The sequence below is a fragment of the Peromyscus maniculatus genome, chromosome 11, assembly GCF_049852395.1.
Source record: "Peromyscus maniculatus bairdii isolate BWxNUB_F1_BW_parent chromosome 11, HU_Pman_BW_mat_3.1, whole genome shotgun sequence".
Lineage (NCBI taxonomy): Eukaryota > Metazoa > Chordata > Mammalia > Rodentia > Cricetidae > Peromyscus > Peromyscus maniculatus.
Window position 1 is genome coordinate 97,452,477 of NC_134862.1, and position 26,973 is coordinate 97,479,449.

Consider the following 26,973-nt stretch of genomic DNA (forward strand, 5'->3'; position numbering starts at 1 on the left):
AATTTGGTAAACCTCTCTGGCAAAGCATAAAGCTGGAGAAAGTATTTTGCTGAGAGGTTAAAAATGACTATCCTTTATTTTTTTTCTTTGATTAAATAGGCCTCCTGTAAGCCTGGAGTAGAGTGTGTCTTCTAAATTCTCATGCCTGCACACTCTAAGGAAACTTTACTGCTGTGTGATGAGGCCCTTAAGTAAAGAGGAGGCTTAGTGTAGGAATTTCATGACCCATGTATGTTCTGCTTAGCTTTGTCAACTGGACTCAACTTAGAGTCATCTGAAAGGAAAGCCTTGATGGAGGGATTGCCTGAATTGGTTTGGCTGGTGAGCGTATTTGATGTGGACTATCTTAGTTGCTAATTGATGTGGGAGGATCCAGCCCACTGTGGGCAGCACCATGCCCTGGGCAGGGGCAGAGTGGTGGCCGTGGTGGTGTGGGCTGTGTAAGGTAATCTTGAGTCTGCCTACCCATCATGCAGCTTGCTTTCTTCATGGTTTCTGCTTTGAGTTCCTGACCTGACTGCAGTCAGTGACGGACTGTGACCTGCAAGTTGAAATAAATCATTCTTCCCTGAAAAACTTTTGGTCACAGTGTTTGTCACAGCAACAGGATGGAACTGGAACAACATATATGCAAAGAGACTTATCAAATGGAAATAAGCTAAGCCTAGCAAAACACTAACGCTCCCTCTGTGGTCCGGTTTCATGTGATCCTCCCTGACTGTGTGAACCTTTCCTGAAAAGCTGATAGAATGTCTGAAGTTCCACCACAGTACTTCAGTTATGATCTGAGGAGACAGTATCTCAATATATCCTTGCATAAGGTCAAGCATCTGCAGTTCCCCGTGATGATGGTACCTTAATTCCTAAAAGATATTCCCATGAAGGGTTTTATATCACCAGCCAGGATGCAACCTTATGTCTTCTCTGAATCAATGTCCCTATGTCTCCACTAATGATGTTCATCTGTGAGAGACCTCTTTTGTCACATGTTACATGATTTATGTGATGCATATGTTGCTTTGTATCCCAGTGTACCTTGCTCATGTTGGCAATATAAGTTTCATTCTCTGGGGCCTGACCCACTTCCTATTGGTTTGGTAGTATACCAATTCATCCATGTAAGTTATGCCCTACAGACACTCAGAGAAGAGCTGCACTTCCCAACAGCAAGGATGAGTCAAAAATGTGGTAAAGCTAGAAATGCCAAGACATATTTTATGATGATGTTTTCATTTTGAGACTAGGATTTGTATATCATAATAGAGGTACTAAGAAGTGGGAAACAGGAACTAGGGAGATGGAGAGATGGCTCAGTGGTAAAGAGCTGCTCGCCACATGAGTATGAATATCTGAGTTCAGATCTCTAGCACCCAGGTAAATGTCAGACGGGTGCAGCAGCCCACCTGTGTGGGATCTCAGTGGTCAGGATGTGGGAATGAGATCTTGAAGGGCAGCCTGGTTAACTAGACTGCTGAGTCAGCAAGCTACGGTTCAAGTAAGATAGCCTGTTTCCATAGATTAGGTTAAAAATGATCGACTAAACTGCCTCACATCAACGTCTGGCTTCCACACACACTCACATACCATGCACAAACATGTGAACATGAATAAACTACTATGCACATACTCCATAAACTATGAAAACCTAAGGCTGGAAAGATGGATCAGTGGTTAAGACCATACACACCTCTTGCTTACTTCAGTTCCCAGAACTCATGGTGGGTGTGGCTCACAACAGCCTACAACTCCATCCTCGAAGGATCAGACCCCTTCATCTGGCCTCCACAGGCACCTGCACACTTGTGAACATATTTCCGTGCAGAAATGCATGCAGAAACACAATTTAAAAGAAACATAAACCTTTGAGAAATAAGGAAATAAAGACTTAGAGGTGTAGTTCTGTGAAACAACAGTTGCATGGGATGCTTACATCCCGAGTCCCACCCCAAGCACGGCAAAGAAAAAGAAATGGACAAATGTATCCGTGTTATCAGCGGATTGAGGCAGATTGAGTGGGACATGCCCATGGGATGCCATGTGAGGATGCTCACCCTGCAGCATCAGAACACTAGAGTGATGAGAAGTTTTCAGAGTCAGAGGCTCTCTCCAGGATGAGGCCTCATAGACCAGGTCAAAAAGAAAAAGAAAAAGAGGCATGAAGAGCCAGTCCAGTACAACAGCAGGCCCTTAAAGGACTCTGGGAATATTCGGAGTGAATCCAGGAAAGAGACAAGCTGTCCGAAGTTAAACAAACAGCTCAGGGCACTCCAGTGGCACCAGGGCCACAGAGGGAGCCCATGACCAGTAAGTGCAGGAGTGACTACAGCTGGCTTGCTGGGTTTGGGATTTAAGAGACAATGACTCATCCTTGAAAGATTAAACTCCTTCAGAGGTGATGGAGGCAGGAGGTGAGCTGCAGCCACAGTGTGAGTTAGACGAAAACCATCTGCACTAGGATTGTCTGTGCAAATAGCTGTGTGTGTGCTTGAGGTGCTACGTGCCTGGAGTGCTAAATTGTGATAGTAAACGTGTGAGGTACATACCACGCCGTCCCGCCACACACGCCACTCTTGGGGCCTCTTCTTCAAGACAGAGATTATTATCCATGTAGATTTGTGAAGATGAAGGCACAGAAGTCTGAGCAGCTCTCTTAGGCCCATGCAGCTTCATGCCCAGGCATCCCGACCTGAGCAACCCTCCGGCTCCTTGCTGCATGATACGGATGAATGTAAGAGTGTGTTGGCATGGATGGATTGAGAGGCAACTTCTTGAAAATACAGAACTCAGAACAGGGATCATGGATACTGAGATATGCAAGAGGAAATGGCAGTCCCAATGGCAGGTGTGAAAGAGAGAGGGAAAGCAGAGGCTGTGCTACAGAGTAGCTTCAAAATTAGGAAGACCCCAGCATGTAACACAGTGTGTGTGTGGGGGGGGGGGGGGGTGTGCGTGCGTGCGTGCGTGCGTGCGTGCGTGCGTGCGCACTCTCTAGCTTGCTGCCTTTGGCCACAGACTGCGAAGAGGGTGCCAGGTGGTTGAGTATTTTGCCGTAGGCGCACTGTAGGGAGATACCTGTGTAGCCACTGAGGTGAAGACAGGAGAACACTAAGGATCATGGGTAAGGATGAGAAGTGAGAGCAAACCACAGCTTACTGTCTTTGCTCATCCCTTCTTTTCATTCTTTCCAGTCACTAAATCCTCTGTGGGGAGGATGGACACAGATGCACATCTGTTGACATTTGTACTTGACTCAGGCTGAGGACGTAACTCAGCAGTGGCATGCACACATTTGTAATCCCGAGCTGGGGAGGCTGAGATGTGGGGTGGGAGTGGTTTGAGGGTCCTTGGCCAGGTAGTCCAACCTAATTGGCAAGTTCAGATAAATGAGAAACCTTTTTTCAAAAATCAAGGTGAGAACAGCTAAGACCGCTGACCTTCACAAGCACACATACATGTGCACACAATATACAAACACACATGCGCACACATATACACAAACACACATGCACACAAACCACATGCACACATGTACACACACACACATGAATGTATAAATACAAATAATAAAGTGCTTAAAGGGTGAAATCTCTCACCAGTATTGCTACCTTGAGACAGTAATGTGTTCTCTGGGTTGCTGAAGGCTTAATCAATGAGGGACATAACGAGTGGACTACTTTTTTTGTAAGAATGATAACACTCTACCATTCAGATCAAAGCTTGTTCAGTAGGAAAAAACCAGAGAAAATATTTACATTATATGTCTGAAACTTCTTTAATTCATAGGATTCGCCTATGAATTAAAGAGTCTCTCTTTGGTTATGGACATCAGTAGGCAAAAGATGTTTTCATGTCTGGGTACTTTCAATTGCTGAACAAATCTTACATGTCTCCCGTGAAGCCTGGTTAATTCAATACCTCCCTATGTGATGCTTCCATTTGAGACAGGTGTCTTAATTAAATAAACTAATAACTTCACAAGTAGAAGTACAAAAGCATAATTATCCAATTTGCTAATTGTTCCATTGTGTGAATTTGCATACTTCTTGTTTACCACACAAACAATTTGTCTCGGTGTATCCTACCAAGGAAATAATGGAGCCCCTCTTGGGAGGAGCATTTTCTAAAGTGTGTTCACAAACACGGCACGAGGGCTCCTTAGTTAAAAGGTTTGAAAAATGCCAGGTTCAAGCAAATTAAATGGTTAGTGTTTCTGTGGGAGGTCCAGGCCCTGTAATGAAGTCCCACACATTATACAAGTATGGGCGCTCTGCATCATGAGCATCAAACACTTTTTAGTGCTGTCATGGCAGAGTGGGTGTCGTGCTTTTGTTCATGAGTTACCCTCTTCTATACTCAGCAAATGTTTTCTCACTGGTTACGTGAAAAAGCAAATGAAAGCTATGGATTGTGGCTTTGCACCTCTCTGTCACTGTATCTCTCTGTGCCTTGTTCTTTTTCTCTGCATCTCTCTCACTCTTCACACACACACACACACACACACACACACACACACACACACACACACACACATGCTCACAGGGAGTTCTTTGTAGACACTACAGCAAACTTACAAACCTTTTGTGTCCCCCTTTTATCTTAGGCGTACTGGCAGGACTGCGTCCCTTCCAGAGCTATGCCGTAACTCTGACTGCTTGTTCTCAGGCGGGCTGTACCGAGAGCTCACATGCTTTGAGCATCTCTACTCCACAAGAAGGTAAAGTAATTTCAAAGGTCTTGACTTCCACATTTCAGTCATGAATAATAAAATAGGAGAAGAGCTAAATGCTGCGAGGCCATTTGCTGGAAAACCCCGACCTAATTTGATGACAAAGTGCATTGCCAGGCCATAATTGCTCCCATTTTTTGGGGGGGTGCGAAAATGAATCAAACTCCATAGCCTTTAATGACATGCATCTTTAATAGCTGTAATGCAGATTAATGGGCTTTTTAATTGCTGTTACATTGTTCATGCAAGAGCCTTGTCATTAATATGAAGCATCTGAAAGATTAATGAAAGCTTCCTCATTTTACTATGGCTCAGAAGTAAATCTAGAGACAGTCTGACTAAAAAGAATTGATTGTATGGCACAGTATGAAATTGAGAATCAAACGGTTGATTTCCATGGTCTCTTTTAACTGCTAAACACCAGCATGGGCAACAATGATTCCAGGAGTGCAGAGCCTCCAGATGCCAGTTGAGGCACGATCCATCACTTGTGCCTCCCTACTTGAGGCTCACTTCTGTTGTACCTGGGATGTGCAAACGGTTGGTCTAAATTAATGTTTCAGAAAACATACATTAGGATGGCAGTGGGGAAGAGAAAACATCCCAGGACTCCAAACACATCTCTTTAGGAAATACCAGCTCTCAGAATGCTAAAAGAGCGGTCACTTTGTATTTCTTTCTCCTGTGAGCTGTCTAGTAGGAAAGTTATTTAGATTTGAAAGCCTGCTCTTTACAGTAAAAGTCAGCCAGCAACACATGCTTGCTTGGCCTCTCTCTCTCTCTCTCTCTCTCTCTCTCTCTCTCTCTCTCTCTCTCTCTCTCTCTCTCTCTCTCTCTCTCTCTGCCTCTATCTCTTTCCTTCCTTCCCTCCCGCTCTCCCTTTCTCTATCTCTCTCTCCCTCCCTCCATCTCCCTCTTCCTCCCTCCCTCTCTTTCTCTCTTTCTTCTCCCCCTCCCTCCCTCTCTTCCCTCTCTCTCTTCCTCCCTCCTAGTATACATGCTTTCCTAAAACCTCCTTTGTGCCCCTTTCACCTTCTACATCTTTTTGCAAACACTATTTGCATAGGAAATGTGTTAAAAAGAGAACCACGCAGAGAGAGAGAAGGCAGGCAGAAGCCAATATGATGACATGGTGATGAGATACAGGATTTTGTAAAATCCCTCTTGAGACCCTTGATTCTCTATTTTATGCCTGCTATGGACCAAAGCCCACTCCCTCATCTGGTCATCTGGGCCGTCAGGGAAACATCATCATCCTTTCTCAACACCATCCCAATCTAATCTACTGAAATGGCGTTGTTTCTCTCAGTGTGAGCTTGTGTCTTCTGGGGCACACCATTGTCATCCTGATTTGGACTCATTTCTGCCAACCTTCATCTAGAAACGTTCATGCTGCTTCCTCTCCACCCTCTTGTCTAGACTTTGCCTGGTACCCCTCACACCTATTTCACAACCATTTTACCAAGCAATTGTCCGCTCATCTGCCTCAGTCCCCTTGTCATGATGTGTATAATCCCCAAATCTCTTTTCCAAGGAGCCATGTCTAATATACAGAATGATATTTCTGTTTCTGGATAGTTTTAGTTTTGCTCTGTTTTTTTTTTTTTTCTGTGATTTCAATTTATTGGCTAGTGTGAAAATAAGCTTTTTTTCAACAACTACAGTGTGGTTTCAGTATACAATTGATTCAACTGTCCATGTTCTGGCCATTCCTGTAGGTGGACAGTTTTTAGAACATCCCAGTTAGGAAACACTCACCATGTTGCTCATTTCAAATCCTGTGCACTGCCAGGCCAGCGCACATTGTTTCATCTGCTTTAACAGGTTCAGCCCCACGAGGACATGATGGGTTAACAATACTTTTGATGAAGTAACACAAACGTCAGTCAAGGGAACTAGAGTAAGGACTCCCCATCCATCACAGATGCAAATTCTCAGGAATTCAGGACAGTTATTTAGCGCTGTTCCTAAAGCAATTACTGACAAGCTGCCTGTGAGTCAGAAACACCTCCATGCATGGGACTACAGTTTTAGCCCGTGATTTATTGGTTTGGGTCTGAAAAGTTTTACTTAGAAAAGTAAACTAAAATTAGACTATTTTATTTTCCCACAGCACCTCAAGAAGTTCAGACACCAGTGGCCTTGTCCTTTCCTGATTCCCTGTCATTATCCTGGAGTCCACCCAAACAAGCAAATGGGATTATTACTCGGTACTCCTTATACGTGGATGGGAGGCTGGTCTACACAGGCAAGGGACAGAACTACACAGTCACAGGTGGGCCTTCTGTTATGACCAGGTAATAGATTCATAAATGTGTTTTCTAGATGAGCACTGCATAAATGTGTCTGAATCGGGTGAGTGAATTTTGCCTCCTTGAGACATCAAGGTGTAGTTGGAAATTTCTCCGGTCCCACCTGGCCCCACGGTCCTGCAGCTGCTTGTAAAACAATCACTCAGAGGTTAATATTAATTACCAACTGTTTGGCCTATGGCAGGCTTTTTGCTAGCTAGCTTTAATCTTAACCCATTTCTATTCATCTATATTTTGCCGCGTGACCGTGGCTTTACCTGTGTCCCATTACATGTTGCTTCTTGGACGGCAGTTCAGCGTCTTTTCCCACTCTCCTCTCTCTTCTCATTATCTCTCTTGGATTTTCCCAGCTGGCTCCATCCTGCCCTGCCATAGGCCAATGCAGCTTTATTTACTAACCAATGGGAACAGCATATGTTCACAACGTACAGAAAGACATCCCACAGCATCAAGGGAACCTTGGGACTGTACTAGCCCAGACCTTTCTGGATGCCACAGACCAGGTGTTTGAGGCCAACTGTCAGTGTAGCTTCCATGCACATGGGCTCTGTGAGCTGACTAAACTGGTGACATCCTGAAAGAGCCCCATGGTCATGTGACTAACTATTTGAAATCTGCCTGCATGAGAAATAATTGAAGATGTAGAAAAATGACTCAGTGCAGTACAAATATTAAACCATTTGAGAAGGAACATATAGGTCCAGATTACATGACACCTAAGCAAAATGAAATTGCCAAAAGATCTCTCAATGCTAATGCCATCTGGTATTTGCGGTGTTTTTAGGCCACATGCTATTTGCTCATGCTAGTTATATGTTTCTATTGTTGCATGTGCTATGCCGGACTCCCCGGGACACAGAATTACTTACTTGTTGATTGATTTGAAAACTGAGTCCTAGAGATACTAAGGCTTTGTGAAAGGTTATAACGAGTTAGAGTCAAAGGTAGAATTAATTATTCAAGGGTTCACTCATTCACATGAATGCCCAGTACTAAGATGACAAAGCAAATCAGCATGTGCCTCCTTTCCTGCTGACCCTGGCTTCCCAGGAACACATTCAGAGAGCAGCGCAAGGCACTGCTGGGCAGTTGTAGTCTCCTTTATGTGTTTGTCTCCTCTTTATTCTGAGACTATAAAGTGGACAAGAACTACGACCTTTGTATTTCATTCAGGATTAGATGGACATCTGTGATGTTTGTTTCACAAGGTAAATGCTGTCCCCACTTTACAGGGAAGGAAACTGAGGTGTGACCAGATCAAAGTTGCATAGGCTGTGAGCCACAGACATTGGTACTGACCTAAGCATTCTAGCTAGTTGAACACTATGGGTTTATGTGATATCTGGCCTAAGCATTCTAGCTAGTTGAAGACCATGGACTTACATGATATCTTCTCTGAATCTTAATTCCTGAATCTACAACAAGAGCATGATGGGGAATCTCCACTGTCAGCTTGACTGGATTTAGAATCGCCTAGGCAACACAGTGCTAGGTGTATCTGTGAAGGCTTGAGGAGAGATTTAACTGAGAGAGGAAAAACCAACATGAATGTAGGTATGTGTGTTCCATAGGTGGACACCCCAGACTCAATAAAAAACAAGAGAGGAAAAAGCCAGATGAACTCCTGCCTTCCTCTCTGTTTTCTGATGTCAGCACAAGCTGCCTGACATTTCTTCTTCCATGCCTCCCCTGCAGTGGTGACCTGTCCACCCTGTACTTCCACACCTCCCCTATGGTGGTGACCTATCCACCCCTAGCAATGATCCAAGATATACCCTTTCTTCCTTAAGACTCTTTTATCAAGAATTCTGTCCCAGAATGAGAAAAGGAACTAATACAGTGGGAATAATGACATTTGAACATTTTGAAGGAATTAGACAATAGAAAACATAGAACACGTTGTTTCTTCTTGTAGGGCAAAGTTGTAATTATTAGCCAGGTCTTTGCCTATAGTCCTTGGAAAGCTCAAGGAGAGGGATTGAGATTCAAGGCCAGTATCTTATGTGGTAAGTTTGAGGCCTCCCTGGGCTATGTGTCTGGAGACCCTGTCTCAAAAAGACTTATAAGAAAAAAAGGCACAATTATCATTTCCTTTAAGATACAGACTTCATAGTACAAACTAAATAAAGGAATAATCATAAAGTTGAGTTGATGATGGTGCTGGAGAGATGGCTTAGCAGTTAAAAGCACTGGCTGCTCTCGAAGAAGACCTGGTTCAGTTCTCTCAGCACCCACATGCTGCTTACAACAATCTATGACTCAAAATCCAAGGTACCTTCTTCCTCTGGCACCAGGCACACACATGGTATACGCACATGCAACTTACATGCATAAAATAATGATAAATAAATCATTTTTTATATTAAAAGATTGAACTGATGACATTATTTCAATTGGCATATATAGACAACAGAAAATGTTTCATAAATGATGATTGTTAAAACACACCAGAGAATTTTATACATGTATTAATGCACAGGGTACTCTTTCAGGAGCAAAATATACTGTTGCTCATAAAGGGAAACCAAACATTCTGTCCCTAAGAGTCATTCCCTGAAGGAACCCTTCTCATGATTCCTGAGCTAACAAATACCTTTATAGCCCCCTCAATGGTTTTTTAAAAAGTTTTTGTAGGTTTTTCCCCCCCTATTATCTTGAATAATTCCTTTTTCTCCTCCTAAATTGTAAGTGCAAGAGGATATGAGTGTGTCTGTTTTGTTCATTACTGTGTGTCCAAAACCTAGTGCAGACTGGGTAACAACTCAGCAGTGTTGGAGGAATGAGGGAGTAGTTGCCTGACTCTTGGGAATAAAGTAGATGGGAAGGACTGTGGTTCGGTTGGTTAAAGTGCTTGCCTGATGAGCTGATGATGGTTCTGGGCTCAATTCCCAGCACCACTTCAACCAGGAGTTCTGGTATGCACCTGAAATTCTTACAAGAAGGGGATAGAAGCACGGGGGTCAGACATTCAAGGTCAGCTGAGTTTGAGGCTAAACTAGATGGCAAGTGGACCCATTGCAAATGAAAAAAGAAGAGGAGGAAGTATGAAGGTGGAACTAATGGAGAGTAGATACATAGGACTAGGGAATAAAAGGAGGGGGGTGTTCAGTCAGACATCAAACGTTTAAGATTCATGTGCAACAGCATGGTTTGGTTCACACAGAGTGGCTCAGCTGATGGCACATGAGCTGCTATGGGCTGGGAATATTTTGTAGACATGCTAGGCTATCATCCGGTGACATTTTTCGAAGCCAGAAGAAAAGCCATGTGAAGAGTCGAGAGCTGAAGAGCCCACACCAGTTTCTAATACCACCTGCAAAATCATGCTGCCTTCTGTAACTTTTGGAATGAAACACCAGCAGAGTGGGTCGGCTGGCAGACCTGCAGTGGGAGACTTTGGAAATGTTATCACAGTGGACCAGTTCAACAGGCGCCCTGTGTGCCCTGTACACACTCCTTTCACATGTTCACAGCTGCCTTCTCTAGGAACAAGTTCCTTAGTGGTTTCACTCTGTGTAAGGTTTTAAAGAATGATATCTCCAGTGTCACCAATGGCATTTTTCTGTCTCTTCCTCACAAACAGCTTTAGTTCATGCTGTTGCCACTGAACAGCTTCAGATTGGAAGAATTCTGAGGCTTTAGTATTGTTCACTATGGAGAGGAGCCATGACTTGTGCTAAAGGTCAGACTAGAAGATGAATCTGATTCTTCTAATTTTTTTAACATTTATTTTGGTTAGTTCTTTGAGAATGTCATACCTGTCTTAATCACATTCGTTCTCCTCTCCCTTCTCTTCCCTGATGCATCCACTCTTCCCTACCCACCCAAATCTGTGAATCACTCTCTGTATCTTTTGTAAACCTTCAAAAACAACTTTTGCTGTTCAAATGTTCTTGGATGTGTGGTCTTCTATTGGAATGTGGTCTACTAAGCAGAGCACACTCTCTTAGAGAAAACGGTCTCTTCCTGTCCCAGAAGCTATCAGTTGCCAATAACTATTTGGCTTGGGGTAGAGTAGTATGCCCAGCTCCCCTCTCTATGATATGATTTTATCTGGCTTGGGCTTGCACAGGCCTTGTGCATGCTGTGAAATCCTTATGGGTTCATGTGTGCACAGAGTCTCTTCTGTGTCCAGAAGATGTTTTCTTGTAGGCATCTACCACCTCTGGCTATTATGTTCTTTCTCTCCTTTCTTCAAAAATGATTTCTGAGCCTTGGGAGGAGGGGTGAAGTATATATGTCCCATTAGGGCTGAGCATTATACAGTCTCTTATTTTCTGCACTGTGGCCAGCTGTAGGTCACTCTGTGACTCACCATCTGCAGGTAGAGGCTTCTCAGGTACAGTATGAGAGATGCACTGATCTGTGGGTACAATGATAGGTCATTAGAAGTTGGTTTAATGCTACGTCCATATAGCAAGTCAGTAGTGAAAGGTTCCCCTAGGGCCTGTGACCTGTCTTGCTATAGGTTCTTCACCTGATAATGCTGTCAGGAATGAGTTTCATCTTATAGAGTAGCACACTTTTGGCTGCATACAAAAAGCACACCTCATGATCAACAATAACCACTACCTTAGGGTAACATGTTGAAAGAGTATTAAAAAAATGGAACCAAGAAGCAAACATCACCAATAACTGACAAAATTTCTTCAACCAAAACTAAAAACAGCCAAGCAGTGGTGGCACACACCTTTAATCCCAGCACTCGGGAGGCAGAGGTAGGCGGATCTTTGTGAGTTCCAGACCAGTCTGGTCTACAGAGGGAGATCCAGGAAAGGCACAAAGCTACACAGAGAAACCCTGTCTCAAAAAAACAAAACAAAACAAAACAAAAAAAAAACAAGCAATAACAACAAAATAGCTCCTGAAGACATGAGGAAGGACACTTTATATTTCTCTAATCTTTTAGTTAGCAAAACTGAGGCATAGCCAGACCAAGAAAGTCAGTAATTGGGTAAACCAAATTAAATGAGGGTCTACATGGTACTAAAGTACATGCCTGGCATGTGAGGCTGTCAGAAGAGGGTGGTGGATCCCCTGGAACTTACAGATGGTTTCAAGCCATCATGTAGGTGCTGGGAATTGAACCCAGGTCCTTTGAAAGAGCAACAAGCACTCTTATCCACTGAGGCAGCTGTCTTTCACCGTTTCAGAATATTTTAATAACATACTTCATCTAGGAGATTTATATGAACACATACAAGCATATAAACATTTGTCTTTTTAAAAAATGTTGTGATAAATACTATATGTAAATATTGATCTGCTGTGTTTTAAAAGGGGAAAAGTGAATCAAAGGTCATTAACTTTTTGGACAATTTTATACTTCTATACAATTATCTCGCTCTTCCTCACCCCCTGCTGCCTAACCGGCTTCCTTCCTCCTCCTCTCCCATTTTTATGTCTTTCCTTTGGCTTTTACTTTTGCAAACTTGTTCGTCTACATTGTCCCTTGACCGCCAGAGAAATCAGCAGTGAATATCACTTTCAAATTTTTGAGATTTTTACTAACAAAAAATATTTGACATTTATTTTCATTTGTAACTTCTGGTTCTACCAACTGCATTTCTGAATGATTATTAGACATTTGTGCTTTACCTCAAAATATCCAATTACTCTTGAGGAGCAGAAACTTTAATGGGGCAAGGAACAAATTTGAAATTTCGTCAAGAACAATGGTTCATGATGTTTTCTTGTCCAGGGTCAATGGCACTTTAAACTCCTTTGCTCTTAACTGTTTAAAAACTCCATTCATAACACGATGTAAAGCCCCTTCCTAACTGTTCAAAGTGCCAACATTTGCCCCTCCCACCTCTACTTGTCTGTGGCTTCTCTTATGGTCTTCAGGTGAACAGACACCCTCCCACAGTGTGTAGGGAAGGGGCCTGGCTGGCAAGGGGGATGGAGGTTGAAGCGGGGCATTTCAGCCAGTAGCCACTTACCCTCTGTGTGCTCTGAATGTTTTTTCTTCTCCCTCTTAAATATGAAGCATTAAAAGTCAGATGCCTTGCTGCTCCTTGGGTCAGTACAAACTATATTTAAAAATGCGCACAGTTCGAATTTTTGCCTTGCATAGGCCATAAGCTTGTAGTACACTGGGTCAGTTCTGACAGTGAAGAATGAGTCCAGTTAGGGAACCTCCCGAAGGCTGTTGATGTTTGCTATAATAAATAGCACACACTTTAAGTCAAACTTTTTCATTCCATATTCAAAGGTAATGGATTTTTCGTAACCATAGTAACCTTGGTGTATTTCTGGATAAATACATGAGGTATATACATTCTAGTTTTATTTTTGAATATAAACTACCACATTATGTATTACTAATAATATGAAAAATAGGATGTAGGTTAGTGTAATGACAGCTTGAACTAGTATGCATTTTTCTTCTGCAAAAAATAAATATTTATCAAAAGTAAGGGTTCAATTAATTTTTCCCCCAGTTTTGTGGTATTCTGGTGGTGCCATTTATCTTTCCTGCAAGATATCCATTAATCTCTTATTTCTGTCCCATGACAGATTTTTTTAAAGAATTTTGAGTTAAAAGCAATTGTGTTTTTAAAACTTCTGATTAAAAGCATTATCAAAAGATTGAAGAACCACTGCTGATAATGCTAGCAGGGCTATACTATAGTGAGCCACTTAGATGTATGTGTGTGTGTGTGTGTGTGTGTGTGTGTGTGTGTGTGTGTGTGTGTGTTGTCATACATCCATGACTAGGTGGAAATAGAAGCCACTGTGAGAGTCTTCAGCATCCTGGGACTGCTTAAGTTAAGGCTGGATAGCATACTGATGGATGATGACTATCCAAGCGGTAGCCAACCAGATCATTCTCATTGTAGAGGGGCACCCTACCAGAAACAGGCAATCTTTAAGAAGTTTATAGGAATGTTTCAGAGAAGCCCACAGAGCTTTGAAGGACAGGAGCAGCATGGTGGTGGAAGTTGGAAGGATGTTCAGCAAACTAGCCAGAAAGTTGCTGAGAGTCATGCTACCCTGGAAGCAGGGAGAATGAAACTTCAAAACAGTTCTTCTGACACCTGAGGTGGTTTGGCGTTGAGATGACCTGAGCTATTGTTGTTGATGATTTCTAGACTGCTGATGGGGAAATGGCAAGGAGGATATTTTTTAAAAGAGGTAAAGATACCTGATATCAGTGATAATGTGTGTGCTTGCTCAGGCCCAAGTCATAGATACTTCTACTGTGATAAAACACTGTGGCCAAGACAACTTTTGAAGAGTTTGCTTTGGCTTACAATGCCAGAAGGAGAAGAATCCATGATGATTGGGACAGCATGGCAGTAGATAGTGGACATGGTAGCTGGAGCAGGATGCTCTGACAGCTCACATCTTGAATGTCAAGCACCAAGTAAAGGGAACAACCAGAAATGGCTCTCAAAGCCCACCTCCAGTGCCGTACTTCTCCAACAAGGCCACATCTCCCAAGCCACTCAAAACAGCAATGCCAACTGGGGACCAAGTCTTTAAATGAGCCTATAGGGCGCATTTCCATCCAAACCCCCATAGGCGCATCATCTATCGGGTCTGTGTCAGTTGTATGGTTTAATATGAAGGTGGCATCTTCCCAGGACCTAGGATTCTCTGAATAAGGTGGATGCAGTGAACCATGGGTTAAAGTAATGTAAAAATGTGTAGTGTGCAGGGGTGGAGGCAAGACCTTGAAAATGTTGGTGAGATGGAGGAAAGCTAAGAGAGGAAAAAGGAATGTTGGGTGAAATTCTGATAACATTGGGTAGTTAAGTATTTATATCCTTAACCTACTAAACATACTACAACTTTCCTTTGGTCTTATTTGTCAAGGTCAAACAGTACCACATATAAAAGTCACCAAACACTTCAGTCTTACTATAAGAAATTTATTGAAGATGTAGCTGTATTTTTTGTGACACAATAAAAAACAGATTTAAAGGTTAGTTACCTCTAGCCAAGTGTTAGAAGGAACCTTATCAATACTCTACAAATTTGAGCAACATTATATAGATTCGTGCTGTTGGTTTACAATAGATCCTTTGTAGCAAAGTAAAACTTTCTAGTAGTTTCTTTAGGCTGGCCTTGAACTCATCATGTAGCTGAGAATGACCTATGACTCCTACTATCCGTGTTTCTACCTCCTCTGGGATGGTATTAGAGTTGTATGCCACCATGCACTCCTTATTCAGAACTGGCGATTGAACCAGGGCCTCATGCATGCCAAGCAAACACTCTAGTGTCTGAGTTGAATCCCCAGCTCCAGTTTCATAGTTTTGAATACAGCAATGCAAAAGCACTCCTTGGACATATTACTGGTAGGAATGCTGCTCAGAGAGTTGGGCCTTAAACCCCAAGCCTGAATGTTAATAAGGCAGAGCATGTGTAGATGGTTGGATAAGACCATAATAGCTTCCATAAGTCACAGGGTACCATCTCTTATGCCATGGACTATGGCGTTCCATTATACAAAGTTGAAAGAAAATTTGAGGATACATGGAAGGAAAAAAGGCTGTGAAAAGTATCTGGAGCCTTCACTGGTCCCCTTGTAAAATGATTAACTCTGTGAACAAAAGCTCCACAGTGTTTCTCAGGAGGTAGCTAGATACCTTGGCACCTTGGGTTAATGGTTTCTTCCCAAGAGTCATGTTTATTGAGTGGCACAGGATCAAAAGAAAGGAAGTAGCATGTATGGAATGCTTCACTCTCCCTCATGCTTAGCTGTAAACACTAACTGAAGAGTCATCCTTCCGAGGAAGTGCTTCATTGTACGATGCACTGACGTGGGAGGAAATAAAATGTGTATATTTATATTTGAAGATCTGCTTTCTTATTCACACATGATGTGGTGACTTGAATTTTTTTTCTTCTAAGTGCTATGAAAGGATTCTTGTGCAGAGCCTTTGGAGGTGACATCAACTTACAAGAGCAGTGGAGTTCAGTGTGGGGCTGGTGACACAAGGTGACCTGTTGAGACCTTGACAAATAAAGCCTGCTGATTATTTTAATTTGTTATTTTAACTCTTGCAGTATCTTACAGAAAAGTGTGTATTAAGAATATGACTTGATGAATATTCTTGGCTGATTGTAATATGTGCAATGACTTCCCAAATCAATCAACACCTTAGAACCCCCAGTTTTGTATAGTAGGTAGTATCTGTCAACAGCATAGATTGGTTGTGTGCTAAATGTGAGTAGATCAAGTATAACTTGATTTTTTCCTCACTGACCAGTTTTGAAAGTCAGGTGGAGAGTAAATCAGCCCATAGTCTTCTTTATTGTACCCACATATCAATACCTTCTGACCCCAGGCAGTTGCTAAGGGAGTATCGGTTCTTGAAGTCTACTGAAATTTTGTAAACTGAGACATCCACATTCTCCCCTTTCTGGTCTGATCTAGAAACTACCCCAGGTGATGTTTCAGCTGTGCACTCAGCACATAGCACAGGGAGTCACCAACCTGTGCACAGCCTCAGAGAATCCAAACCCACTGCTCCGAAGGTTTGGTGATGGAAAGTTATAACCATGGCCTTACAATGCTGAAGCCAAAAGTATAATGGAGAACCATGGTAAAGAATTATTTGGACATACAGGATATAATAAGTGTGCCTTTCAGTGAATTATATATGTGTATACATGTGTGTATATGGATGAGTACATGTGATGTAAACATTTACATATGTGGCGATCTCCTCCTAAGCATGAAAAATTTTATCCTAGCAAAGGGATTCTAATACTTGCTCTTTCTTTTTCTCCCTCCCTCCCTCGCTCCCTCCCTCCCTCCCTCCCTCCCTCCCTCCCTCCCTCCCTCTCTTCCTTCTTTCCTTCCTGTTTTTTTTCGTTTCGTTTATGCAGTGGTGCACATGTATGCACAGATCTGTATGCCTGTAGAGGTCCCTACCAGTTATCTTGCCTCAATTGTTCTCTGCCTTTAAGTTTTTGAGGCAGAGTCTCTCTCTGATTTATAGCTCCTTGTCTGGGCTAGGCTAGCTGGCCAGTGAGCTTCGGGGATCCTTCTGTTTGTCCCCTCACTGCTCTGTAGTCATAGACACACAGCACCTACCTCTCTTGGGTAGATTCTGGGGATCCAAACTCAGGTCCTCAGGCATGTGTGTCAGCCATTTTACTAATACTCCAGTCCCCCCTCCCCCCAACCTGCTTCTTGTCTTGAGGAAGTCATTTCATGTTTTAAATTCTCTTCTCTTGGAGTCTAAAAATTATATTTTGTTGTTTGGCATTTTCCATTTTAATGTGCTCGATAAAGTTGGTATAAAAGACATTTTAGAAATCTGATGGCATACATGGATTAATATTTACCTTCTGGTTCTCCCTAATCTTCCCTCTGATATTGAGTCATACCGATAGCTTCACTCGTTTCCTTTTGACAGTATCAGAATTATACCCTGTACGTCTAGCACTGTCTGCCGCTGTCAAAATGTTAAACACACATCGCTTACCTCCATTCCCACATTTTCCTTAGATTCACGAGTTCTTCAGTCATTGTATACACATTTGCCATGTGAATGTATTCTTCTGTATAAACCAGTTTTAAACAGAGTGTATATTTGTTCAAAACGTAAATTTAAGGGCATTGTGTATAATCATTGTGTCATTACTTATTTCCATCATCTGTAGTATCTACCATCTAGGACATAGTTGGCATCTCACAAACTTTTATTGGATTGAGTTAAAATGAATCAATTTGAAAAAAAAATCACTGGGAATCAGTAAATTAATATTTTGAAGTAAATAAATACTGATGCATAATTCAGAAGTAATTAATATGCTAAACTTGGTAAATGGCTTTAATGAGGTAGGCTGTTCATGTAGCTTCCTAGAAATTTTCATTTAATCACCCAAGAAGTAGCAAAAATTTTTATTTTTAACTACTTGTGGTACTTTGCTAGGCTGATGTGAAAGAGTGCCACAAACCGTGTGCCTTCTAGAAGGTTATGTCCCAGTTCTGGAGAGTGATGTCAAGGATCTAGGCATCAGCAGCACCTGTTGCCTCTGATGTCTGTATGGAGACTGCCCCAGCCTCCATCCTGGTTTCCAGTTGCTTGCTGGCCATCTTTGGAGCTTATTAGTTTGTAAGGATGTCACCATGAGATGAATCTCGACCTCAGCAGTCACAACTCTTCATCTAGTGATGGGGCTTTATGAGATTTTCCCCATCCCTGTTGGCATTCTAACTGATGTTGTCAATATGCAGATCTTGTTTCGCTGACCATATTGTTGAGATGTTAAGGGTATATCTTCCCTGTCTCATGGAGAAGACGCCATGTCATAGTAGACTCCCTGATCCTCTGGCTCTTATCTTTTTGCCATTTTTCCACTACATTCCCTAGGCTTTGGGTGCAGGGCTCTTACTTTTCTTTGAACCCAAGTCTCTCTGTCTTTGAGATCCTTTCTTTCCTTCCCTTCCCTGCTTTTTCCAGGTATACAATTTTTAGGGTTTTCAAGGTATCACCTCTCTTGTGCCATCACGATTACAATGCATTCAGATGAAAGCTATCAAATATAGACTGACGTAACTGTGTTCCTCATGTCAGAGCCCAAGTTCCTGAGCTTTTCTGAAGTAACTTTGTAAACCCATCAGTGGGCAGCTCTTTGCTGTATGCTGCCCCTCATCTCCAGTAGGCCTCTGAGCTTGCCCTAAATCTCACTTCTCTAATTCATTTTTTTCTCCCTTTTACTCTGATCTCTGCATCTACCATTACATGACATTCTCCCTTCCTATAAACATAGCAACCGTATTGGATTTATGGCCCTACCCTGATCTCCTATGACCTTCACTTAACTTGATTATGTTTTATAACTTGATTAAGTCGACTGACTTAACCCCTTGATTTTGACTTAACTTGATTAAGCTGAGGTCATATTAAACCTCAAAGACTCTATTTCCATATAAGAACACATCAACACATGTACAGGAGTGTAGGAATTGAACATGTCCTTTTACAAAACAAAGGTTTAATCCAGACTGCCTGGATTGGATCTAAACTTTACCAGTCTGACTTGGGTTTTCCACATTTTAGTTCTTCCTGATTCAAATCAACATGGAGACCATGTAATTCAGGATCCTCCTTGGATCCTAAAACATTTCTTTCCATGTATCTGTGATGCTTTCACCAACCTAATTTCCTTGTCAATAGTCAATCTCTGATATGATCTCTTTTTTTCACAAATATTGGTTTCTCTCACAGCCTTTGAAGACTCCATGATGTCTCTGTACAATCCCCATTCGAACTGATCATCAGCTAAGATACTTTTCTTCTAGCCATGAACACCTCTCTAAATACATATTGGACACTTGATCAAAATTGAATTTATTTTATTAGCCATACCTTAACATTTTGTTTTTCTTCCTGAGTTTTGTCTGAGGAAATAGCAATACTATTTATTCTTTTGTTAGAAACAAAAATCTGAATGTAATATTGGATTCTCCTTCACCCCTCACATTTGATCTTAAAGTTCAAATTCCTTATGTTACCTTATAACACATATTTCCTTGTCTACTTCAGTGGCCTTAAATCATTCTTATACCCTCGTGTATTTCTACAATGTTATACCAGCATTTTCTGTTTGTTTGTTCTTGGAAAGACAAGTATTTCCCCATTCCTAGGCCTTTGACTTTCCTGTTTCCTCTGACTGGAATTTAGGTTCCTTGGCTCCTCACAGAGCTGAATCATTGTCTTTAGACAGCCTCAAATAATATAAACATCTGTGTATACATATATATACACACTCAAGTCTGTAATTGCAGGAACATGAGAGAACAGTGTTTCTTGCTCACTTAGCAACTCTGAGTGCACATAGAACTTGTTAAGTAGATGTTCCTTCCTCCATAGCCATCCAAGGACCTAGGTAGATACACCGTCTACCATATTTAATATATGACTCCTAAGTTTTCTCTAAAATTACCCCCCCCTTGGTACAACAGATGTGGAAAGATCATTGTTGAAGAATTTTATGGACCAGACCTAGAAGTGAATAGGTGATTTCTGCCCATCACTTTCCAGCAGTCAGAACTCAATCTCATAGCCATCTTAACTGTAGGGGAAATTCAGTAATAAGTTTTAAGCATTACCTATTTATTATCTCACATAGCAAAGAGTCAGAAGTTTGAATACATAAAGTTGGTTCCTAAGTCAGGTCCCACAAATTCAAGCAGTCGGAGAGTTTGGGCCTGCTGGGAAAGACTCATTTAGGCTCTGAATTCATGTTCCTATAGAGGTAGGGCTGAGGTCCTGATTCTCTCCTGGTTTCAGACAAGACTGTTCTCAACTCTAGAGGCCACTACCAGGTCATTTCACAGAGTCTCCTCCATCTTTGTGGTGGAGAACTTTCATTGTGTTAAATCCCCCTGATGTTCAAATTCTTCTCCCAGCATCTGAAGAATGCTGCAGGAGTCCTCCAGTTTCCTTCTGCACAGCTTCAATTGAGCAGGGTCTACTGACTGTAGCATATTATTATAACTGTTCTGCTTTACTGTTATTAATCTTGTACCAATCCCGATTGTTATAGGTGTGTGTGTGTGTGTGTGTGTGTGTGTGTGTGTGTGTGTGTGTGTGTAGGAAAAAAAAAAAAACAGAGCTCATATATGGTGTAGTGTTTTCTTTGTTTTAAAAAATCCACAGGGAATAGCACTCTCTTGCAGTGTATTACTGTGAATACAAGGAGACTACAAATTCTTATCTAAAGGGCCCATAATTAGACGGTACCCACCAGGATAATCTCAGTTTTGTATATTAGATACCAGTTTGCAGGAACCCCATCAAATCCATTATTTCTGTCTACACTGAAAGGGAAGGAATTGCATGAAGATTAGTGTTGACTGGATTCCCCCTCAGGATCCTTTTTTACCACAGGGTATTGCAGGACCATGTCTTGTTTCCTGGTAGAAGGGTAAGAATGGAAACTACTTCAGTATTTAGTTTGGGAAGTGAATACGATAACAAATTTAATTGTGATGACATGGTGTTTGCCACTCACTGGTGAAAATTGAGAATGATTCCCAACCACCTAGTTCTGGTTTGAAAATGATAAAAATTACTACTGTGATAAAGATTCTTAATGCAAAATCTCCTTCAAGTTTGGATCTAAACTGCCTGTTCAATTCAATCTACAAAGTGTCCGTTGAGCATCTTTATGAATTAAGGTTCAAAGTTCAGTATGACTGAGACAGTGGAATTGTCTCTCACAGCTTTTCTACGGAAACGCTTAGAAACAGATAGAAACCTAAGTAGAAACCCACTCAGCATGAGGAAACTTGCCGAAAATTAGAACAAAGAAAGATGCTACACATTGAGGAGTTGGCAGGCCCAAGCCGGGGCAGGACATACAGCATGCACAGCGTTATAATGCTCATTTTGTGAAAACCAAACAGGGCCTGTTGTAATACACTGAGGCTTGGGCGGCAGTGAGAAGAAAGGAGGTAGTCCAAGGGTCAAAGGTGCTAGGATAAATTGAGATAAGTTTTAAACTTGGTCGTGAGCTAATGGAGAGGGATTTTCAGGAAGTAAAATAGCATGAACTTGGGCTGAGGAGGTGGCTCAGTGGTTAAGAGCATGCACTGGGTCCCAGGAGACTCAGATCAGTTCCCAGCACCCATATCCGGCAGCTCATAAATGTCTGTCACCCCAGCTTCAGGGGACCTGACACCCTTTTCTGGTCACTGCAGGTATCAATGCATACCCATACACAGATAGATACATATACACATAATTCAAATAAAATCTTTTTTAAAAAGGGGCATGTGATCACCAATGTTTTAGGAAGTAAAAACATCAAAGCATTAAGATTATTCCCCTAAGAGTGGAGGCTGGACCACATCACTATCATCTCCATGCCCTGAGCAGAAGGACTGGTTTGAACTTCAAATGCAAGAAGCTAATTGGACCCAACAATGCAGATGGCTGTGGGATGGAAAAAAGAGAGAAAGGCATTATAGTCATTTGTTAACAGCTCCGTCGTATTATGTGTCTGTGCATTGACCAGTGTAACATCCAATCTTCTTATTGTAAAATCCTTTTAAATAGTGTTTAAACATATTCTGATGACACAAGCTGCTGAGGTATTTGCCCTTGGTGGGGATTTCCATTAACCTTGTTGTAGATACTGTATGTTTTGGGGACGTTGATTACGGGAAAGAGCATGGTGACATCACTGTAAACCACAGCTGGTTAAGCTTAGAGCCTTTGTCGTTCTATCCGATTTGGGAAACTCAGCAAACCATAGGAGAACGCCCCGATTAACAGAGCTTGTGCTTCAGATTATCAGGGTGCCCTTTCTTTAATGGTGTGGATAGAGGGAGATGAAAACCCTAACGCTGTAAATGATACAGAGAAATACCCAGCATCCAGACAGTAGGGCTCTTAGGGGAAATTGGTTGTACTGTAAAAATTCAAAGATTAGAGACAGGTTCAATTCAAATGGTTTGGTTTGGTTTTTGTCTGTCAAAGTATTCATTGTTTTGAGAGATCTTGTAGGAATCCTTTGGTTACCTAATGGGTAAGACTCTCTCAATATTTTTTATAAATTGTCTTTAAAATAATATCTCTGTGCCACAGAAGCAAAAATGTCCAATGAAAACTGGGGTTCCTTTTTCTAGTTGGAAAGTGGGTGATAAAGCCCCAAGGAAAGCTTGTTTACTTTAGTCAGGAGGTCTGTACTGAGCTTGTCATTGACGCTGTATTTGACTTTGTCCATGACAGAGTGGGACACTTCAGAGCAGCCCTGCTCAGTTACTCCTGTCTTTACAAAGCTTATTTGCTTGCTCCTTAGTCTATTGGCTTGACTTTCTTAGATGGAAGGCCTAGAGATCCAGCTCTCTCACAGCCTTCTGTAGCAGCATTCACTCTCTCCTGTGACTTGTAGACTTTCTCTACAGACTGGGAAATACAGTCATCAGAAACTGTGACTCTGTGTCCCAATGACCAGGAATCCACCCCAACTCACCCAGATTGAAAAGTACTCTGGTCTGTCTGTGATCCTGCACCCAACTTTAACACCAAAGGGACAGGGTCTGCTTACTTTAAAAAAAAAAAAATGTAAAGAAAGAAATATACAATCCTTGGGAGAAATTACAGTGACTGAGGACCCAACACCAAATGTCACCTGTTACTGCTTGAAAATCTGGTTCATGTTAAACTTTCAATTGTTAAAATTCTGCCACTAATAGAGCCGGCCTTCGCCAACCCAGCTCTGTATTTTCCAGCTTTCTGGTTTGATGAACACATGTCCCAGGAAATTATCGCAATCTGTGTTCTTCTTCCTGAGAACTTCCCTGAGATGTAACCTGATATCATCAATTTGATATTTTATCATTTCATTTCCTGCCACTTTTGAAATTCTCGAATCTTTTCAGTCCGCGGCTTCTTCCTCTCTTAAGATTCAATCAGTTTGTGCTGAAGGAAGGCCATTAATTTCTATACACAGAAGAAAATCTTCAAACCACCTTGCAAAGCACTTTGCAGGAAAGTGCAGACCCTCTCAATGGTTGTGTATCAAGGTGTTCATGTGCAGATGCCTCGGGAGGTCTGTGGAAGGGTGCGATTGTTGGTGGGCTACTTGCTGGACAGGAAGTGGGTAACTGGAAAAGAAGTAGGGGAGATTGAATTTGCATGTAAGGACTTTTGCAGCTTTCAAATGATGTCTGCTGCATGCTTGTTACTGTGTTAGTCATTTAAGTGCAATTTCAACATAAGGTACCCCCCCCCCAACACACTGGTACTGTCAGAAAAGGACTGCCAGTGTCCCCAGACTCTCAGTAGAGACCAAAGACTCAATCAATCTACATGCACTGTGTTTCCTATATGTAAAAACCTATGATTAAGTTTAACTTACAAATTAAGCATATCAGAAAAAGACTAATAATAAATAGGATAATTATAATGTTAGGCTATGATAAAAGTTATTTAAATGTGTATATTGATATTTCTGGAATCTTCCATTTCACACTTTAGACTACAGGTGACTCTGAGTAACCCATACTGGGAAAAATAGAACTATGGGTAAGAGGAGAATTACCACCTACAAAAGTGATACAAAAGAAAATTTAAAAACACGAGGAAAAATGACATTTCCACTTCTTCACCTACCAGAGAAAATCACTAGTTATAGTTTGGCTTATGCTTTTCAAATCTCCTGAGTTGCTTTGGTTAGTGCACAGCTATAATCCTAAAAATGGAGTTGGACTATTCTATAGATCATACAATAAATAAACATATTATCAAACTAGTATATTATTCTCTAAATCATGCCCTTTGTGTCTGTACTACATTTTAAATGATACTGCATAATTTGTTTAAGGAATCAATTACAATATTTGAATTATCTCTAAAAGTTATTATAAATACTGTGATATGTGATCTTACACACTTTTATTTTATATTTTGTGTATATACAGGTGCAGTTTCTTTAAATTCCCTTGATGCTTTTGTGCATTATTTAATTTGATATATTCTCTTCCTATTTGTAAACATTTTTATCACACATTACAACGCCTACTGTTTGCACAGAAGTTGTATAACATGATTTTTCTGTTTTTATCATTCAGATCTTATCATACTTTATGTTAAATCTTAAATGAAGGTATTTTGGGTTGAAAATGTTTTATACCATTAGGACCAGAGAGATGGCTTAGTGGTTAAAGTCGTTGGTTGCTCTTCCAGAGGATCTGGGTTTAATTCCCAGCACGAATGCAGCAGTTCACAATCATGTGTAACTCCAGTTCCAGGGGATCTGATGCCCTCTGATGGCTTCCACAGGTACCACATGCATGTTGTGCACAGACATACATGCAGGCAAATGTATCCATGTACCTAAAATAAAAATAAAAGTTAAAAAATAGAAAATATAAGTATTTTTGACCATAATAACCTCCCTAAATATTTTTTACTTGCCAGAATAAATTTGTATTGATATTTCTCTTGATAATTTCTACTCTCAAAATATTTTCACAGGTAACAGATCCTATGCATGATGAAATTATCCAATGACATACAAAGTTTAAAAAAAAAAAATTATTCCCAGAACTAGGGAGATAGTTCAGGCAGTGAAATCTTTACCACTTGAGTTGGGTTACCAAATCACACATGATAAAGCCTGGTTTGGAGACAAGTGTTTGTATCTCAGCACTGGGGAGGCTATACATTAAGATCCTGGAGCTTACTAAGTGCCTGTCAGCCTAACCTCATCAGTAAACCTCATGGAGATAAGATACCCTGACCCAAGAAGCAAGCTGGACCACACTTAAGTAAGGACACCCAAGGTTGACTTCTAGCCTAGTTATATTTTGTGTATACACATGCATGCCCCAACCCCAGAAGATTATTGCCATTTTATACATACAGAAATAAAGCTTCTGAGATTCCCATTGATTCATCTACATTCATCCAGCTAGTTAATGACATAGCTAGGAATAGACTTTTGGCACTCTGATAATATTCTGTCTTCGAAATCACAAGCCTCAACTGGATGTTTCCTGTAAAAGGATGATGGAAAGTGTCACTGGCTTATTAATAACAGTCAGTAGTGTCAAAATATTACCACAGCATTGCTGTCTTCACAGCCTCAGTGCGTTCTTAAGGATGGCATGTCAGTTAAAGTGTCTGTTCTTCAAATGTGAGCCTCAGTTTTTAGAATTTAAAAATATCAAGTAGTTATAAAGTAACTTCTGCATAGTTCAAAGAGAAGATTAATATATGCCCATTCCATTTGTTTTTGTGAAATAGGGTCTTACAATATTGTCTTAACTGGTGCATGGTTCAAAGGTCAAATGTTTGCCTTAGTTTGCATGTAAAACATGGGATGAGCCCTGGTGAATGACCCCATCTAGACTAAGGCACCCTGCTGAGGGACTGAGAATCCCTCCCCTGACTGCTATGTTGCCCATCCCAGGAGTGCTGGAAAGATTGTCTCTGATGCCCTTCAGGGAGTTCTGCAATGATGACATTGTTCTAGTACGTTTTCCTGTCTTTATTATGAAATTGTATGCAAGCCTATGCCCCCCTAAGACTACACTACTAAACACATATACATCTGAATAATGATTTTCTCTTGGGAGGTCAGAATCTTACTTTCTGCCATTTTGGTGGTTCTATTATGAAAAAAACTCAAGACAAAGTAGATTATAAATTCTGTTAAGTTGAATGTTTGGATGTCACAAAAATCTATTAATATACAGATAATTTTAAGAGCATAACCCTCTGCTGAATCTTAGCTGTAATGTTAAAGTTGATTTTAATACATAAATTAAATAAAAGGTCCCCATACTGCTCTGGATCTTTAATGTGACCCCAAAACCAAACAAACTTCCAAGTAGACCTTTCTCAAATATAACAGCTGTGAGAAACCTGCTTTTTAAAAATAGCCTATGAAAATTGAAGTGTGATTTTCTTGTATTTATATCATTTTGTCTTAATGGCATCTATATTCTGCTCACCATTCTAAATTCACTGTTTTCAAAAGGTGTGATATAAATAAATTTAGTTAATAAATACCACCATTAACCAAACATTAAGTAATTCAGAAAATAAATGTCTTATAAAATGATCACGATGAGCGGTCTAAGCAAATCTCATCTCGGCTTCAGTGCTGATGGAGACATTTGCTCTAAGACAAGCAAATGGGTACATGTTTATTTACTTTCTCTTTTTCTCTGGTTAGCATAGTCATATAAGTAAACAGATGGATTTGAGTCTATAAATATTCTTATTACTTATCGTATGTATGCTTTACTGTGTAATATGATGTTTTAAAAGAAAGAACCCAGAGAAAATAAGACATTTAGGGGTTAATATTGCAACATTAATGCTAATATCTTGAATTTTATTTCTATATGTATTTTGATGCTAGCATCTTCACTTTAATTTGTTATTAATCAGTGAAACTTTAGATGCTAAATTAGCTCTACTTACAAGTATCTTGGTCTACTGAATAACA

The 26,973-nt window shown here is 40.9% G+C and overlaps 1 protein-coding gene across 1 annotated transcript in view; it reads left to right on the forward strand.

The window, feature by feature from the left end:
• Positions 1–26,973, forward strand: part of LOC102928770 (usherin) — a 418,898-nt gene that overhangs the window by 40,113 nt on the left and 351,812 nt on the right. Inside the window, exons 10-11 of the mRNA XM_076548181.1 lie at positions 4,601–4,714; positions 6,840–7,001. Coding sequence (XP_076404296.1) covers positions 4,601–4,714; positions 6,840–7,001 — 276 coding nt within the window. The remainder of the gene's footprint in view (positions 1–4,600; positions 4,715–6,839; positions 7,002–26,973) is intronic.